This window comes from Nelumbo nucifera, chromosome 8 (genome assembly GCF_055504915.1).
Source record: "Nelumbo nucifera cultivar China Antique chromosome 8, China Antique-T2T, whole genome shotgun sequence".
Taxonomy (NCBI): Eukaryota; Viridiplantae; Streptophyta; class Magnoliopsida; order Proteales; family Nelumbonaceae; genus Nelumbo; species Nelumbo nucifera.
Window position 1 is genome coordinate 20,265,345 of NC_142656.1, and position 17,253 is coordinate 20,282,597.

A 17,253-nucleotide genomic window follows, 5' to 3' on the forward strand; every position below is an offset into this window, starting at 1 on the left:
CTAATACATCAATGAGTTAGCTCTCCATTGATTAACTAATAAAAAAGTGCTCAATGATTATAGAATATTGGCCTTAGTCCACTCCACCTCAGAATTCATTTATTAATTCCCTAAGGCTGTGTTTGTTTGGAAAGAAAAAGGTAGGGAAAGAACAGGTTTTCCTACCTTTCCTTTCCTTTTTTCAAACCAACAAGCTAAATGTATTTCCACTCCCTTTATAAACAGCATCCCTTGGGAATCTCCCCCCCCCCCCCTAACACCGACCCAAACTGTACAACCGCATTATGAATTCTAAGGTGGACTGAACTCAAAGTATCGCTAAAATATTTAAAAAAAATAAGTCATAAAACATTATTCAAAACAATAGTTGTTCTATAGTGCTTAATAACAAGTGAAATGAATGATGATAAATAATTAATATATATTAAAATAGACAAAAAGGCTAAGGGAAAAGAAAAAAAAATGATCCTCCTCATAGATAGCGCTATTTAATTTTAGAATGATGATGGTATCCTATTTTACTATTCAGCAGTGGATTTTTTGTAGTTGGTTGTGCTGGAACATCAAGATGAATTTCCCCTCTGAAGTTCAGGCTGAAGCTGTAAGTTGAAACAAGTATTGTTGTTGGCTCAAAGGCTTGGAATTTGTCATTTTGTTTTGGAATCAGATTTTAAGGAGCTGATCGGCTTCCCTATATTTTTTTTTCTTATTGTCTCACTAGTTTGGATCTGGCTATGAAGAAGCTGCCATTTTGTGTTTATGAGAAGATCTTGCAACCATACAGCAAATAAGATTGCTAAGAGAGGGCTGTGTAAGAATGGGGAGTGTCTTGGGAATCCCCTTTTCATGAGCAGATGAAGAAATTCAGATGGATATTTAAACTCTAAACATGTTTCTAGTTCATATGGGGGACCTTTGAGTTTTATGTTTTCTTGTTGTTGCTGTCCTTGTTGTTTGGAGTCCATATTTGTTTTCTCTTTTGTTTTAATAAAAAATTGCAAACATGAGTGAGAAGACTTTGATACCTAAATAATCTGCCCAAACCCACCCAAGTTCTGTTGGGTTTAAGCTTAAGTGGGGTTCAGGTTGACAAACTTAGGCCTAGACATAGGTTTGGGTTTGGGTACAAGGTCCATGTCTAAGGTTGGGCTTGCGATAATCCCTTAACCTAACACGATCCATCTGATTCATATTCCTTCTTCATTAGAGAGAGTTAAGAGGGATTTAGAAGGGGGAAAAGGGGGATTTAATGGTGGTGGAAAGAGGTTACATACATTGATTAATGCAATTTGCTTTCTTCCTTCAACCAGTAAATATGCACATGTATTGTACATGACAATTTTAGATAATAATAATAATAATAATTTCAGTATCCATATGAAAACCCATTAAAAAGAAAAGTAATCAAAGCATGATACGTTTGTGGATTTAAATTTTGTATTTCATTTTCATTGTTAATAAAAAATACTTCTTAATTATCATATTTATTTTTGTTTAATATTATACATATATAATATTAGAGACATGAACAATTTTTTTGACAAAATTTTGTGTTTTCCTACATTTTTATATTTCTCTCTATTTTTTGTGTTTTTGACAAAATTTTGTATTTATCTATCTTTATTTTTATTAGGTTTGACCTATTTGACTTGAAAGAAAAGCAATCACATTTTTGGACAAGTTTAAATTTTCTATTTCATTTCCATAATTAATTCTAAAAATATTTCTTGTTTACCACACTTACCTTTGTTTACTATGATAAATTTATAATATTTTAGATACATCAAATTTTTCTATAATTTTTATGTATTTTGTAATTTTTTGTATTTCTATCTATTTTTAATTTTATTATTTAATTATGACATCATTAGTTGACCCATTTACCCAAACGACTTGACTGTTATGGTGCAAGTCAGGTAGGTTGGGCTGAGTTTAAGCTCAACCTTATGCAGCCTAAGCCTCAAGTCCAAAGTCAGGTTTGACCCATCCACCCTTGACCCAACCCACAATGAGATTTGATGCACTTGGGTTGGGCTTAGACTTGGGTTTGTCAATTAAAGTCACAACAAAATTTGACACCAATGTATTTGTATGCATCCATGTATGCAAATACTTGTTTACATATGCATGTATGTATATAGTCAAGCCTGGCTTGAGCTACCTAAGGGCTAGGCTTCAATCCAACCCAAAAATAGAAAAACTCAAACAATTGGGCTAGGCCCTACTTGAAGATTGAAAATGCAATTAGGTTGTCTAAAATTGTTAGCTGGGTCATTTGGGCTTGAGTTAATCTTACCCAAGTTGCACTTCTATGGGCCATTGACCATCAATTAGGTGCAAAAAACATTTTCCCCAAGTTGCACCCCTATGGGCATTGACCATCAATTAGAGATGTGCCTAAAATTTTTATATTTTTTTTATAATTCTATTTATTTTTTAAATTTTTATTATTTAACTATGAGACCATTAGTTGACCCATTGGAGGTGGGTGGTTGAACTACTTGCCACCCAAACGAAAAGAGGAGTTTAATTTTCATATTGGTTTTGAATACATAAGTTTTTGTTATTAAAATTAATCGATATAGATTAATTAGTGGAGAATTTTGATGAAAAACAAAAAAAAAAATCAAATAAAAAATCTAAAGAGAGTTAAGCCTTAATGAGAGGGAATTCAATGAAGTGAAAAGTAATAGTGTTTTAAATTACATTTGCTGCCCTCACTTTAGAGATAAACCAAAACCATAGAGCAGAATGCTACCATTTTGGTCATTTTGTTTTAATCATCATTCCTAAACTAATTATGTTTTGTTTGTTATTCCTTTTCTCAAAAAAAAAATAGAGTCAATGAATTTTAAGCAAATTAATGGAATAATTGAGGGGTGAGGGAATTAGTGGATTGAGCCAATGACATGATTAATGAAAAGTTAATAAAGTCTTAAAACTGAAACACGCCGATAGACGTCACTAAATGCTAATATAATTTAAATAAATGCTCATTTAAGTTACCTTTAATTACAACATTTAATATGTCATTAAATGTTATTTAACTGAAATAACTTGTTAAAAATCACAAACCAAAGGTAACATGTTTTGAGCCCAAGTCATTTGCTTATAATAATAATTAATTAACCATTATGCCAACCTTAATTACTTATAGAACAATATGTTTTTTTATACTTAAAGTAATCTTTCTTGCCTTGGTGGATGTTTCCCAACAAATGCTATAAATTTGATTATTAATATTTATATAATAATAACATGAATCCAAGTTATATTTATTTATTAAAAATTAAGGTATATTAACTTGTGTACATAATAAATACTATCTAAATGTATATATAATAAATATTAACTAATAAATATTAGTATATACATACACACACATTTTAGTTCTTCTATTATTTTTCAATGGTCCCGATACTTTATATAAATCATTAAAGAATGGTTTTTATGTTTAAATAAATTAGTTATACTCACATAAAACTCATTTTTATTATTGTTCATATTTTTAAGGATTTTTTTTTATTTTCTAGTGTATCCATGCATATCTTGATTTTCCGTCCGTATTTATACATTTCCAAAGCATATCTCAATACGTCTCTTAAAATTACCTTTCCAATGCACCTTGTATTTCCCATACTTTGAACCTTATAACTAACTAAATTACCTTTATTAGGCATGTCTAATGTGAGGCATATCCACTCATCACGTGCATCCCATTACAAGAGGGATTGTAGGCCTATGTCTTCTACACCAAGGGCACCCATGATCATGATCAACGTTGAGTATCCCTTCGATGGCGATTTCAGCAATTGTGTTCACCTCCCCATTTGGCTTCAAACCCCATTCTTCCATCGAAGTGAATTGTTGCTATTCTTATTACTAAATTGGGAAGAGTATATATTTATTTTTTTAATATGTGAATATATTTATGCATAAAGTATGTCAAACAATTTGGACAAAATTTTTAGAAGTATGATTAGTATATCTTTTTTATTTAATGATAATAATTAAATTGTCCTTAAAAAGAGAGCTAACATATTTGTATATGCACTCTTCCCAAACGGCATCTTAGCAAAACGATAGAAAAGAAATAATACCAACTGACAATCCGAGCCCAACCGGCGAATTGGGATATGCTCCTCACAGAGCACACTTTACACCGATCTCACAGAGCACATTTCCCCGTATTGGGATCATCTCCCTATCAATAATTAATACAAGTATCAGAGATATTCTCGATGTGCGGTTAGAACAATCTGTGAGGTCATTGTGAGGTGTGTTTTGTAAAGAGCAGATCCGGACTCCCCCGAAGCTAGTAAGTATTAAGGTTAGGGTTTAGGGGTTCCACAGCTCGGGAACCCGGCCCGATTTGCGCCCATACTCCTGCTGCCCACTGCATCTGGTTTAACACCAACACAGGAGACGAGCGAACGAGCGAGCGAGCGAGAGAGAGAGAGAGAGGATTTGCTGAGTCATTGAAGAAGATTGAGCAATCCTCCATCGTAGCTAGAATATAAATAAACTCAAAGAATAGATAAATCATCAAAATGGGGGTGAGTAGAGATTCCTTCTTCATCTTCTTTTAAGTTATTTTTCCTTAATTCTCAAACTTTCTTCTTGATGGTTCTTCTGAATTTCGTTTCAATCTTTGAAGTTTCAGTCTTTAACTGCAAATGGAGATCTCCAGATTATTCTTTGGCTCTTCAATACCAACATCAGGACCCTAGATATTATCAAGGGCATCGGTCAGATCTTCAGAAATATGTTCTGCGACAAACCCAACATTGTTCTGAACGAAAGGTTACTTTTCTTCTTCCATCAACGTAGCTTTCATTGGCTATTTTGTCTGTTGTGTAATGGTAGAGCTATTTCTAATGTGGGCTTGTGGCTGGTCGCTTGTAAAACATGCAACTTTCTTGAACTGAAAGATTGAGATTTGACCTTTTAATAGTGGGGGATTACTGGTTCCACCTTTTGGTGCATGGATTTTGATTGAATGACCATAGAGGTTGGGTTTTATTGTGAATTTGTATTTTTCCAATTTGATCATTCTTATCTGAAAATCTGACAGCTTGATTGAATTGAAAGGTTAGAATGGTTTAGGCTTTTGATTGTGGGGGATTGCTGGTTTCAGCTCTACTTTTCCCTATTTTTATGGTATGTTTTTTATTTGAATGACCATATAGGAGTTGGGTTCAGTTCATTTCTCCATAAAATGGACACATTTTTTATTTTTTCAGATTGAAATATTTCAGGTGTTATTTCCAAAACTTTCTTGTCCACCCCTTTTAATTTGTTTTGATGTAAATGACAATGAAAACAAAGTTGTCATTTTTTTTATCAATAACTCATTACTATCATTAAGAGAAAAAGAATTGAATACAGAAAAAGGGGAGATAAACTCTCTTAACTCCTCCACCCTTAGACAAACAGATAAAAAAGGAAAACAAAATTACAAGTGAGCCCAAAACATAGAATCTCTAGTCACCCCTTGTTTGGTTAACCTGTTAGCAAAGGAGTTAGCACTTCTTTTTACCCAGTTCAGTTTCACTTCAATATCCTTAGTCAGCCACTTGAATTTTTTCTTCTCATTGCTGTAGTTCCATAAGCTTGCAGTATCTTCTTTTATCCAGCCCACTACCAGTTTAAATCTCCCTCTATAACCAGTTTAGTGATGTTCAGCTCATTAGCCCTTCGAATTCCTTCTACAACAGCAGAAATCTTAGCCTGGAGAGCATCACCACTCCAATTAGCCCCGAAAAAAGAGCTATTACCATGCCCTCCTCACTTCTTAGAACACCCCCAATACCTGAGGGATCTGGATTTCTAATGCTACTTCATTCGAAGTTAAATTTGAAGAAACCACCGGGAGGAGGAATCCAAGTAGGTAGTGGGTATCCTTATTTGGAGCTGATCTTGTGATTTCATTTCAATTCCTCACCAGATCCACCGCTGTAAAGTTGTTAGACAGGTTCAAAGTCTTCAGTCAATGCACCACTCTAAGAAGAATCATCTCCAAAAGATCTTGTAGACTTCTTTGTCTATTTGAAAAAATTCTCCTGTTCCTTTCTTCTCATATAGTCCAACAGACAGTGGCCCTTATACATATCCACATTACTCTTCCACTTTTCTTTGGCCAACTAAGCAGAGTAGGGGCAAAAAGACTTTGTACATCCAACAGGGGACACCACCTGCACCCTAACAAAGAGAAACACCACTTCCAAATGCAGTAAAAGAGCAAGAAATCAATAAGTGGTAACCAGTCTCACCCATAGCCTTGTAGAGAACAAACCGATGAGGAGATAAATAACAATTAGGTCTCTTTCTCTGAAGTAAATCACAAGTGTTGAACCTTTCCAAGAATGCTTCCCAACAGAAGCTCCCAACCCTATGTGGAATAGGTTTACACCAGACTTCCTTAACCGTAAAAGGCTGTCCTAAAAGAATAGATGATTGAGTTAAGCCTTTGAAATAGGAAGCACAAGAAAAGACCCCAGAGGCTAACAGAGTCCAAACCCTAATTTAGTGGGATCTAAGAAAACCCCTGCAAGAATGTTTAGGAGAGATAAGGTACTATTCAGTTCTGAATCCCTAACAGCTCTTCTCCTAGAAATCCTTTCTGGCACTTTAAAAATAGACATAAAGTAGACCGGCAGATTAGCTAATGTGGACTTAATCAAAGTGATTCTTCCCCCAAGAGACAAATAATTTCTCTTCAAAGAAGCTAGTCTCTTTTCAAATCTCTCTACTACTGGGTCTCAGAAATTTTGTCTTAGTGGATTATCCCCAAGGGGCAATCGAAGATACTTCAATGGCCAGTTAGAAACTTCACACCCTAGGATAGGGGTGAGCACTATCTATTCGGTTAAAACCAAAAAACCAGACCAAAAATTTTGGTTCCGGTTTTTAGAATTAGAAATTTGGTTAACTGAATTAACCAAATTTTCTATTATTATATATAATATATTATGTATTTATATATTAATATATAATAAAATGAAATTTGACTTCGGTTTTAACCAAAAATTTCAGTTTTGGTTCGGTTTTTAATTGACTAAATCGAATGCTCACCCTTACCCTAGGATGCATGCACACTCAACCACCTCCCTCTCCTCTAAGTTCAGACCTACTATACAGCTTTTGTCAAAATTCACCTTTAAATTGTCATCATAAAAGAGAAAAATATGTAGCCCATATATTTTGACATGAAAAGTTTCCTATCCATTTTACGCTGAAACAAATGGAGCCTATAGAATTTGTGCACATTATTGGGTTTTATGCCCATAAAATTCATGTCTAGGTTTTGTTTTGATAGGTGAATTTTTTAATATGCAAGTGTATTTATATATTAGAAAGGGGGAATAGATTATCCTAGTTACAAGAATAAAGTTATGCTAATTATAAGACCCATGTACGATATTTTCGTCCTATTCATTATCTAGAGCTGAAAATATTACAGGTTCCCAATAATTAAAATAATCGGAATAATAAAGATCTTGGAATTCCAAAAAATGATCCTCTTAATTCTTGCTATGAGTCTTTCTACCAGAAAACTCTTTTTATAAAACGTTTTGGAATTTCTTTCCTTCTATAAGCAGTAGCAATAACGAAGGGAGATTTTACCAAATTTTTACAATTTAATATGCTATTGAGCTGGAACTACTGCAACGGATGGCACTCGACTTGCCTTCCAATGGATTATGATCCTTGATCATAGAGGGTGCTAATTATTATGATTTTGGAGATGGTGTTTGTTTCTTGTGGGTGCATGTCATTCTATGGAAAAATTTTGTGTTTTTGTTTCCCTACATACTAAGAATCTGGATTTTTGTCTCCATGGTATCTCCTCCTATGAGTCATATTATGCTATTCATCTCTAGAAATAGTTCTTTCCGTTCTTTCTTCCCAGTTAAAGTCTATGTCTTTTCTTTTTTGATCCAGTTCTTTGATTTTGCAAAATATTGCCTTTTTGCATCTCACTGCTCTGTAGTTTCTTCTTGTTCCATCCTTTGATGTCCAACTTGAGGTTCTCTGTAGTTTTTTCTTGATCCATCCTTTGATGTCCAACTTGAGGGTTTTGAACTTCTTGCTGAGGTTAATACTTAATGCAAGCATCCTTCATATAGGAGCCAAGTGGTCAGATGTTGTGTTCAATTATTTTATGCATTTTTCTCTGGATAATAAGGGTACTTTTGTCATTTTTAAATCATGTATGGTGTCTTGTCTATTAGAGTCTGCTTTGTTTAATTGTAGTTTAGTTATGTTTAAAATTTCAAAGTCATTGATTAAGTTGTCTTAGGAGTTTTTCTTTGTGCCAAAATATGATAATTGCACTTTTTTTTTAATTCTATTTTTTCTTACTTGGAATGTTGGATTGGCTACCCCTATAGCATTCATATATATCAAAGAAATGGTGAATGGTGTCAGAATTAATCTTCTGAATATTGTGCTTATAGTAAATAGTTATAAACCTTAGATTGATTCTAGGTGTTTGTTGAGTTATTGTGGGTTCTCTCTCTCTCCTTTCTGTCTAGCATAGCAGCTAGGAAACCATAGCATGAAGAAAGAAAAAGAAAATGACAATAATTATGTAACCTTGAGAGTAGTGGGGAGATTTTTTAGTAGTTTGGTAGGGAGACCTGTTCTTTATCAAGGTTCAGTTTAGCTGGATCTGGAAATAACTTAATTGTCATTTCCTTTTAAAATATCATACTTTCACAAACTCTTAAAATCGAATTTTATTAATTTGCTTAATGGACTTTTTCCAGGTGTGTCAAGATATTACCTACCATACATGAAGATTTGATGGTGTCTGTTGACAATGTGCACCAGATCAAAACTCGGGATTGGTGTTCAGAAAAGGACTATGATAATAAGGAGAATACTAAGGCTGTTTTCAGTGCATTGGATACAATACTGAAGGACACTTTGGATCGTCTGAAAATTATTAGGTCATCATTCAGTTCAGTTAATTGGAAGTTATATACTACTGTAGTTTTGCCTATTTTGAAATTTTCTTTTAACAATTAATTGCATTTCTAATACACTTGTCCTTCAATTGGTTTCTGAAATTTAACTGCCTCTTAGGTACTCTGGTTATAAGAACACCTGCCCACAGATCCCGCTCTTTAATTTTAAAGTTGTTGGGTTGAAAAATTAAGTTGTGCTACATGCAGAAAAAAGTTCTAATTGGTGAGATTAAATTTTAAGAGAAACTTTGTTCTCACCTGTGTCAGCCTTTTTAATCTAACATTTGATAGCTTATACCATAATATGGCCATTTGATCCTGTAAGGCATACTGATAAAAAGTTGGTACTAGTGATCATTCCTGGTGGTAATATGAGTGATATCCCTTTGTTACATGCTTGACAAATAAGCCAAAAGCACTTTAATATTTAGGGGCCATAACACCCATTGCTAGTAGACTCAGTCTTTTGAAGTTTTTTTGGGGACTAAATATTGGATATCCACTTCTTTTTTCTAGATCTGCAAACAATCCTATATCAGACAACTTCTTGAATCCTACTATATCCACTGGTTGATATCTGCAACTTGGAAAGAAGTTTTTCTCTACTCTTGATCCAAACAGCTGACTACTCATAAAGGTAAGATGCATAATGAAGGCTGAGATAATCTGGTTAAAATTTTGATTGAGGGATTGGTTGTTCAAAAGGTAATCTGCAGACTACTGTTGTTTGAGGGCTTTCTTTTTGGGCTGAATGTGAGGATGTCAGCTTGGGCTGTTCTTTTGTTTTTGATTAAGGGATTGATCAGGGTAAGGCTTGCTGTTTCCGGTGAGACAATGGAATACATAGTTTTTTTCTTATCAATCTTGGGTGATTCCTTATCACCTAGACTGTATCATCTTTTCTTTTATAAAAGTTGTCTCATTATAAAAAAATCTGGTTCAAAATTTTTTAAGATAGAAGATTTATAAAAAAATTAATATAGAAGTACTTCAGACCACCTGAACCTTTTCATGTCATTTTGTTTGGGATTTTAAGACAGGTTTAGTTGTCTGATGGGATTTTCTTCTCATTCGGGTCAGTTTCTGAGGAGTTTAGAAATTGTAATTTGTCTGTTGCTTTTCATTCTAGTTCTTGGTGGAGTATGTAATTGCTGAGTTGATCAGTCTGCCTTTCCGGGACTGATCTCAGCTTGTATGTGCTGCTTTTGATTCAATAAATATTACATTACCTTTTTCCAAAAAAAAAATTCTTGGGGGCTTTTTTTTTAGATGCAATTGGAGGACAAGGTCTAGATTCCTGGATTTTGTACTTAGTTGATTAGTTCTCATTTGCTTTTGTAAATTTTAACAGGGAAAGCATTTTGATGGCGGGATCTGGGCTTTGGGACTGTAATCAAGGCAATGATATCACTGGAGATGCTGGCATAATCAGGGCTTTATGCATGAATGGCAAGTTTGGAGCAGCACTTTGGCTTCGGAACAAAATGATACATAAATGCATTATTCCCAATGTGCTTACACACAATTACCTGGTAAATGTACTATGTAAAGTGGGCAACTTGGAGAAGGCTGATTGGCTAATTAAGGAGATGCTAGAAATTGGTCCTCCTCCCAATTGCATTACCTACAATACTTTGATTGGTGGATACTGCCGAGTTGGTAACATAGACAAATCTCTCGATCTTTTCAAATTGATGTATAGCAATGGCATCAGCCCAAATAGAGTTACTTGTAACATTCTTGTCAATGCATTGTGCAAAAAGGGTCTTTTGGACAATGCTAAGAAACTTCTTGGAGAAATATTAGGTGAGAGTGATGAGACATCAAATTTGATGACTTCAACAATACTTATTGATGGTTATTGCAGGCAGGGAGATATGATTGAGGCTCTCGAGCTTTGGAATAATACGTCCCAAAAGGGTATCCAAATGGATGTTGTTGCTTATAACACCCTCATTCATGGACTCTGTTTGAATTGGCATATGAAGCTTGCATATAGATATGTCTGTGACATGTTGAAGAGGGGCCTTCTTCCTGATGTATTTACCTACAACACTCTAATCAGTGCACTTTGTAAAGAAGGGAGTTTTGATGAGGCTTATGATATCTACAACATGATGTCAAGAATGGGTGTTCATCCAGATCATCTTTCTTACAAAATGATTATTGAAGGCCTTTGTATTCATGGAGATGTCATCAAAGCTAATAAGTTCCTCATCTACATGCTGGAAGATTCTGTAAAACCAGAGTCAATCATTTGGAATGTACTGATAGATGGGTATGGGAGATCTGGAGATCTTACCAATGCTCTCCTGGTTAGAGATCAGATGATAGCATTTGGTGTTGCACCGAATATCTTCACTTATAATGCATTAATTCATGCACAAATAAAAGGAGGAAATATTGTTGATGCACAATCCTTAAAGCAAGAAATGCTTTCAAATGGGCTTTTCCCTGATACCATAACTTATAACTTGTTAATTGGGGCTTTCTGTAATTTTGGGCATGTTCGTTGTGCATTGCAGTTGCACAATGAAATGCTGAGAAGAGGGTGCCAGCCAGATTTTATTACATACACTGAGCTGATAAGAGGTCATTGTATGGAGGGGAACATGAAGGAAGCAGCAGAACTTTTCAATAAGGTACAAAAATCTGGTTTAGTTATTGACCATGTACCTTTTCAAATACTCATTAAGAAGTATTGCAAATTGAAAGAACCAGAAAAGGCATTCCAGCTTTACAAAGAAATGGTTGATAAGGGGCATGCAAGCCATTGTTCAACTTATTATTCCCTAATGTTGGAGCTGAGGAGGAAAGGATTCATTCTAGAAGCAATTCAATTGTTCAAGCACATGTATTCATTGGGCTTAATGAAATAGAATTCTCTTTCAATCTTGACCTCCTACAGCACTTGGATATCAGAGTGAGGATCCTCCTGTCTTCTGCATCTGACCTGATGGAGAGACAAGATGATGCAGCCCTATCTTTATTGGTGGCAACCTGAGATCAATCCCTGAAGTTGTAATTGCAACAGACAGTGGCATCCAATGGAACTGCAAGATGATTAGATGAACCACATTCCAAATGTTCTTAATGTCCAGTTGAGTTGGTCATGACCCACAACCATTCTACCTTACAAGGGAGGCATAAAGATGGGCTACAGAAATGAAATGTTCACAAGCAACGGAAATTGTCAAAGCACGGTATGTTATTTTTGTCATTTTCTATGAATTGCATTAGAACCCTCCTTAGTATACAAGTTCATCAGTCGGAAATGGAGGATGAGATTGATGGCTTTGAATTCATGGTAGTTATATTTTTTCTGTTAAAACAGCAGCTATTATTAATTGAGTAGGAAGGTTAAGTTTGTTCCTTGACAGGTGGCCCAGTCCTTTGCTTTACAATGGTTGAGGATTATCTGGATATAAAATATTCCTCTTGGAAAAATAATGTGTGGAAAGGTGTCAAAGTAATGCGCCTGTGCAACTAACCCATTCAAACACGAAGTCATCTCCAACTTCTGTATTACCAAGTATATGTACAATTAGGAACTTTAATTTTACCTGTTAAAGGCATTGATCCATTGAAATTTTGTTTCTGGTTTTTGTTTTATAGCCTTTGGATCCTTTTAAAAATGTGGGTGCTATGATCTTTTATGTTTTTTTACAAAATTCCATATGATCTATGTCATTTTTGTTGTGTTATTATTTATTATTGTATGCTTAATGGGTTCATATATTCTGGTGATTTTCTATGAATTGCTGCTTCTAATTACTTATAAACAGCTTGGTGGTTCATTTGTTCTCTTCAAAGCAGGGATCTGTTTTTTTATGTGTTAATGGCATTAATAAATTGAGGTAATGAGGTTATTATTTTGGTTTTCTTTCATGTGCTTTGGACTCTTGGATTCTCTGGGATTCTGAAGGGATATGCAGTCTTTTATCTTTTAGAGAAACAGAGTTCCTCACCCAATGGGTTGATATTTACTTCCATGTTCCATTCTTGTTTTAGCTTTTCTAGTCCATTGATATGATTTTTACTTTTTTGGGAGTTATATTGTAGCATACAAGTTCAATGCCATCATATTGAAAAATTTGTTCATAAACAAGGTGAACAAGCAACTTTTATCGTTGTCTGATGGAGTCCCACTCCTGGAGTGGGGATGGTGTTTAGAAATAAAGGTTTGTTGCTTTGTTTTCAGGTCCAGTGGGTGTGGCGGACTCCATCATGGCTGAACTTCTTGCAGTAATTCAAGGAATGCAGATAGCTAAAGATTAAACATGGATAAGTTGATTATTGAGGGAGACTCCAAGTTAGTAGTGGGATGGTTAAAGAAGCCGGGTTCGGTAATTTGGGCCTATGGGGATGAAATAAAAAAGTTTAACTGGCTAACTAACAGCAAGACTTTGAGGGTACAATAGGTTAGAAGATCAGCAAATGGGATGGTGGATACCTAGCAAATCAAGGGGTAAATAGGGATCATTTGATTCCTGATTTTCTTTTGAAGTTAGAAATGGAAGTGGTGTTTTGTCTTCTTGATTATTCATTCATATCTCATACTGCCAAATTGGATTGTGTGCAAGATGATGAGGATCATTGATTTGACTTTTTGCCTGGGGATTTTATCTGGATCATAGTCAATGAAATCCAGATCATCAATTGTGTATTTTACATCTGAGGAAGGGTTGCTTGAAGCAAAAATTAACAGATATGGAGAGAGTAATATTTGTTGATTGGCAACCACAGGTACCATACCTTAGTTTTTTCAGTATTTTGATGTTCTGTCTCCATGGCAGCTCTGAATGATTGTCATGTGGACAACCATTAACTCCGAATTAATTTTCTCTATCTAGATTTTTTTCATTGTTTCTTGCTTTCTAGACATTTTTGGGCATTTCCTCTCACTCTATTGTTTGTTTCCTTGTTATTCTTTGCTGGATCTGTGAGCTGAAGTGGAACAGTGGTGTTCTTGCTGATTCTACAGGAAGCTAAGGTTGATGTTGTTGTTGGTGCTCTTACTGAATACACAAGTTTATGAATTACCTGCTTTGAAGGTGACTGCCTTGAGGTTTACAGAGACAACTAGGACTAGAATTCTTAAAGTTGGAGGTGAATGTTTGACCCTTGATCAACTTGTTCTCAGATCACCACTTGGGCATAACAAAGTAAGTCGAATTCTGTTTTGCATTCTTATAATGCATATGTTTTTTCTTGCTATGGATGTTCAACTTTCTGTGATCTTCTATTTCAGTTACCAGTGGAAAATCTTGTTCAGTTCCACTTCGGTGAGGGGTCTAAAGAAGAGAGGTAAAATCTTGTGGAGATGTGCTAGAGCTGCTGTTTGCTGGACGGTCTGGGAAGAAAGAAATCAAAGATTATTTCATGGAAAAGAAAAAAGCAAGGAAGCCCTCATAGAACTTGTATATGTTAGGGTGGCCCACTGGGTCAAGATTTTGAAGCTTTCTGAAGCCTATTCAGTAGGAGACATCATTAGAAACTGGGAAGAAGTGGCTCGGTCAGCTCCTGTGTCTAGTGATATTAGACCTGTTTGGACTGCACCAGACTTGGTTTCATCAAATTGAACTTTGATGGTAGTAGTGAAAGAAACCCAGGTCTTTCAAGCATAGGTGATATTTTCAGGAACGAAGAAGGTCGAATTATTGCTATGTTAACTCTATTTGAAAACTCGTCTGGATTGGGAAAAATAGTGGATTAAGTGGGCAGCAAATCTAGTGGGGTTGGTTGTTCACTAGAGCAACATGGCTTCCATATCAATGAAAATGTAGGAATGTTGCATGTGATAAATTGTAAAATCTCACCGTTTTTTACTAGAAAAATAAGTAAAATATCCTGGTCTAATTTGCTTAATTATATCATTTTATGTTGCTCTTCTTGAGTGTTCACTAGTCCTTTTAATATGATTTTTGGAGTCTCATTATTTTTGGTTGCTTGCAACAGGGTGTTGAGAAGTCAGAAACAGACTAAAAAGACTGGTTATATCACAGGTTTGTACTCTCTCTTGGACAAACAATTTGCCAGGATAACAGCAGTAGCAAGCCAAAATAGCCTTTTCAATGACTTGTTCTGCCTTTGATGACTGTGGAGAATCCTCTACAGAACCTTAGTACAGATTATCGATGGATAGCTTGGAAAGGCCATAAAATACATCCCGGTGGCTAAAATAGTTGGGTACCTTCATTAAGATCTTAGATTGTAGTGTAATTATGTTTAGCATAGCATGTGTCAGTGTGGGACCGGTGGGTGTGGGTCTGAAATACATTCTGACAATGGGTGCTACCTTGCACCAGTAGTGCAGCAGGCGATCAGGTAAAGGCCTCGGTGCCTTCAAGGTATGGTGCACCTACCGTATAGAAACTGCATGTTGAATTATTGCAGTTATCTAAGTCTGCATTTAAAAGAAACCCCAATATAAATTGAAAATTAAAGATGTAATTAAGGCTTAATCTTCTATCAGTTTAGTTACTTTTCATCGATATTTTATTACTATTGGATGTTGTCAAATTGTTGTAGTCTTTTTCATCGTGACTTGGATCGTATTGTGCAGGGGAAAGTCGATATTCTGTTATATTGTTATTATATTGACCTTGATATGTCTGAAGCATCGGAGCTTGTATTTTGTGCTTCTGCGTGTATCTAGTTTTAGGCCTGGAGTTTCCAGCTTTACTTTTATTAGAAAAAAAGAGCAACCAACAGCTAAATGTTTTGTATTGGGATTCAACTCCTTTGGTTAAGGTTTAAGTTGTATTATACCTGATTAAATCACATTGCGATGACAGGACTATGCAAAAAGAGATGGATTAGATTACATTTGTCCTCACTGCAGCATGTCAAATTTCAATGGGAAATCACTGAAAACTGCGAATGGGGTTTCAAAGGTGTTGCCAGCTTCATGGCTTGTTGATTCTCTGGTTTCCCTCCATTTATGTGTCTCCACATGCAAGTTGAAGGGCTGGAAGGGTTAGGGGTAGACCAAAAAGGTCCAATTTTCATGTGTAATAGTTGGAAGAGATGACCGTGTCAAAGACATAATGTATTATACCTTTTTGTTTTATTTAATTAATTCTGGAGGATGTAACAGTTTGTCTACTGTCTGGTCACATGGAATGGCATACCGGTTCCTCGTTTACCTCATTTAAAATCATTAGTTTTAATGTTGTTTGACAGCTTCTATATTGTATCAAGAGGCTTGCTTACAGTATGTTATTTTCTGGAACATAGGACTTCTCAATATCCATGGCATCTCTCTCTCTCTCTCTCTCTCTCATATTCCTTCATTCATATTCAGTCAGAGGAATGTTGAAGTTCAAAAGACTCGGTATTGGAATCTTAATAGATTGATTCTCAAATGCTTTTAGTGATTCCGAACCCATGGATCAACGAACTGAGAATGCGTATTTGTGTTCTCCTCCCCTCCAACCAATTTCCTTTCTTGCTTTTGTGAGGCTGGTATGTATGATTATAATTCTATTGTGGAAGGAAGCGGACATTGAATAAAAACTAAAGTTGGAAGTTGAAAACTCGTCATATACAAAATTTAAAGTATAAAAAATGTAAAGATTAGAAGATAAGCAATTTTAAGAAACATGTTTTGGATACACAAGGATATAGTGAAAATATTGAGATATGTATGGATGTGGTTTCTATTGGATTCATTGGCAATTTTGAAAGATGCATCAGGTCTTTATTATAAGGTTTAAAATATTGGTATCCCGTGGACGTTAGAAAGATTTAAATGAATTTACATTGGAATATTAAAAATTCTTAAATTCCAAAGACATAAATTCAAGCGTTTAAGAAGCAAATCTTATGTAAATATAATAACTTGATTCCTAATTTATTCTATATTTTATGATTTTACCTTTTTTTATATTATACAAAAATGTTAATTTAACCTTAAATTCTTAATATGCTAGTTAATGTCTATATAGCTTCTTAAAAGTTACTAATTTAACTTAAGCTAGTTTTGTTTGTAATATTTTTATTCCCATAAATAATAAATATATTGTTATTTATTGTGAATTAAATGATTGATAGTTTACAATAATATAAAATCTTAGTTTGAAAAACTATATTAGATCTATTAGAATTTCTAAGGTACATATAATATCATATGTAGTTCATAAATTTTGATTGCTAAAATAATTATTCTATCTATATTATTTTTACAAATTACCAAAAATTAAAACAAAATATTTTTTGACATGAATTGTTGATGGATCAAGAAATTTGGTAGACCATTCATAGGCCTATTTGTCTTTCC

General features: G+C 34.6%; 1 protein-coding gene across 12 annotated transcripts; it reads left to right on the forward strand.

The window, feature by feature from the left end:
• Positions 1 to 4,350: 4,350 nt before the first annotated feature.
• Positions 4,351 to 16,221, forward strand: LOC104610691 (Tetratricopeptide repeat (TPR)-like superfamily protein). 12 transcript variants are annotated; one of them, XM_010277427.3, is made up of 9 exons: positions 4,351 to 4,556; positions 4,658 to 4,803; positions 8,772 to 8,954; positions 10,324 to 12,175; positions 13,174 to 13,718; positions 13,957 to 14,137; positions 14,224 to 14,754; positions 14,931 to 14,977; positions 15,770 to 16,221. In XM_010277427.3, the coding sequence occupies exons 1-4, from the start codon at positions 4,551 to 4,553 to the stop codon at positions 11,849 to 11,851; spliced, it is 1,863 nt and encodes a 620-aa protein (XP_010275729.1). In that variant the 5' UTR covers positions 4,351 to 4,550; the 3' UTR covers positions 11,852 to 12,175; positions 13,174 to 13,718; positions 13,957 to 14,137; positions 14,224 to 14,754; positions 14,931 to 14,977; positions 15,770 to 16,221. The 12 variants fall into 12 exon arrangements, with proteins under 12 accessions (XP_010275729.1, XP_010275733.1, XP_010275731.1 ...); XM_010277431.3 differs by having other exon boundaries at positions 14,224 to 14,623; XM_010277429.3 differs by having other exon boundaries at positions 14,224 to 14,599.
• Positions 16,222 to 17,253: the final 1,032 nt, after the last annotated feature.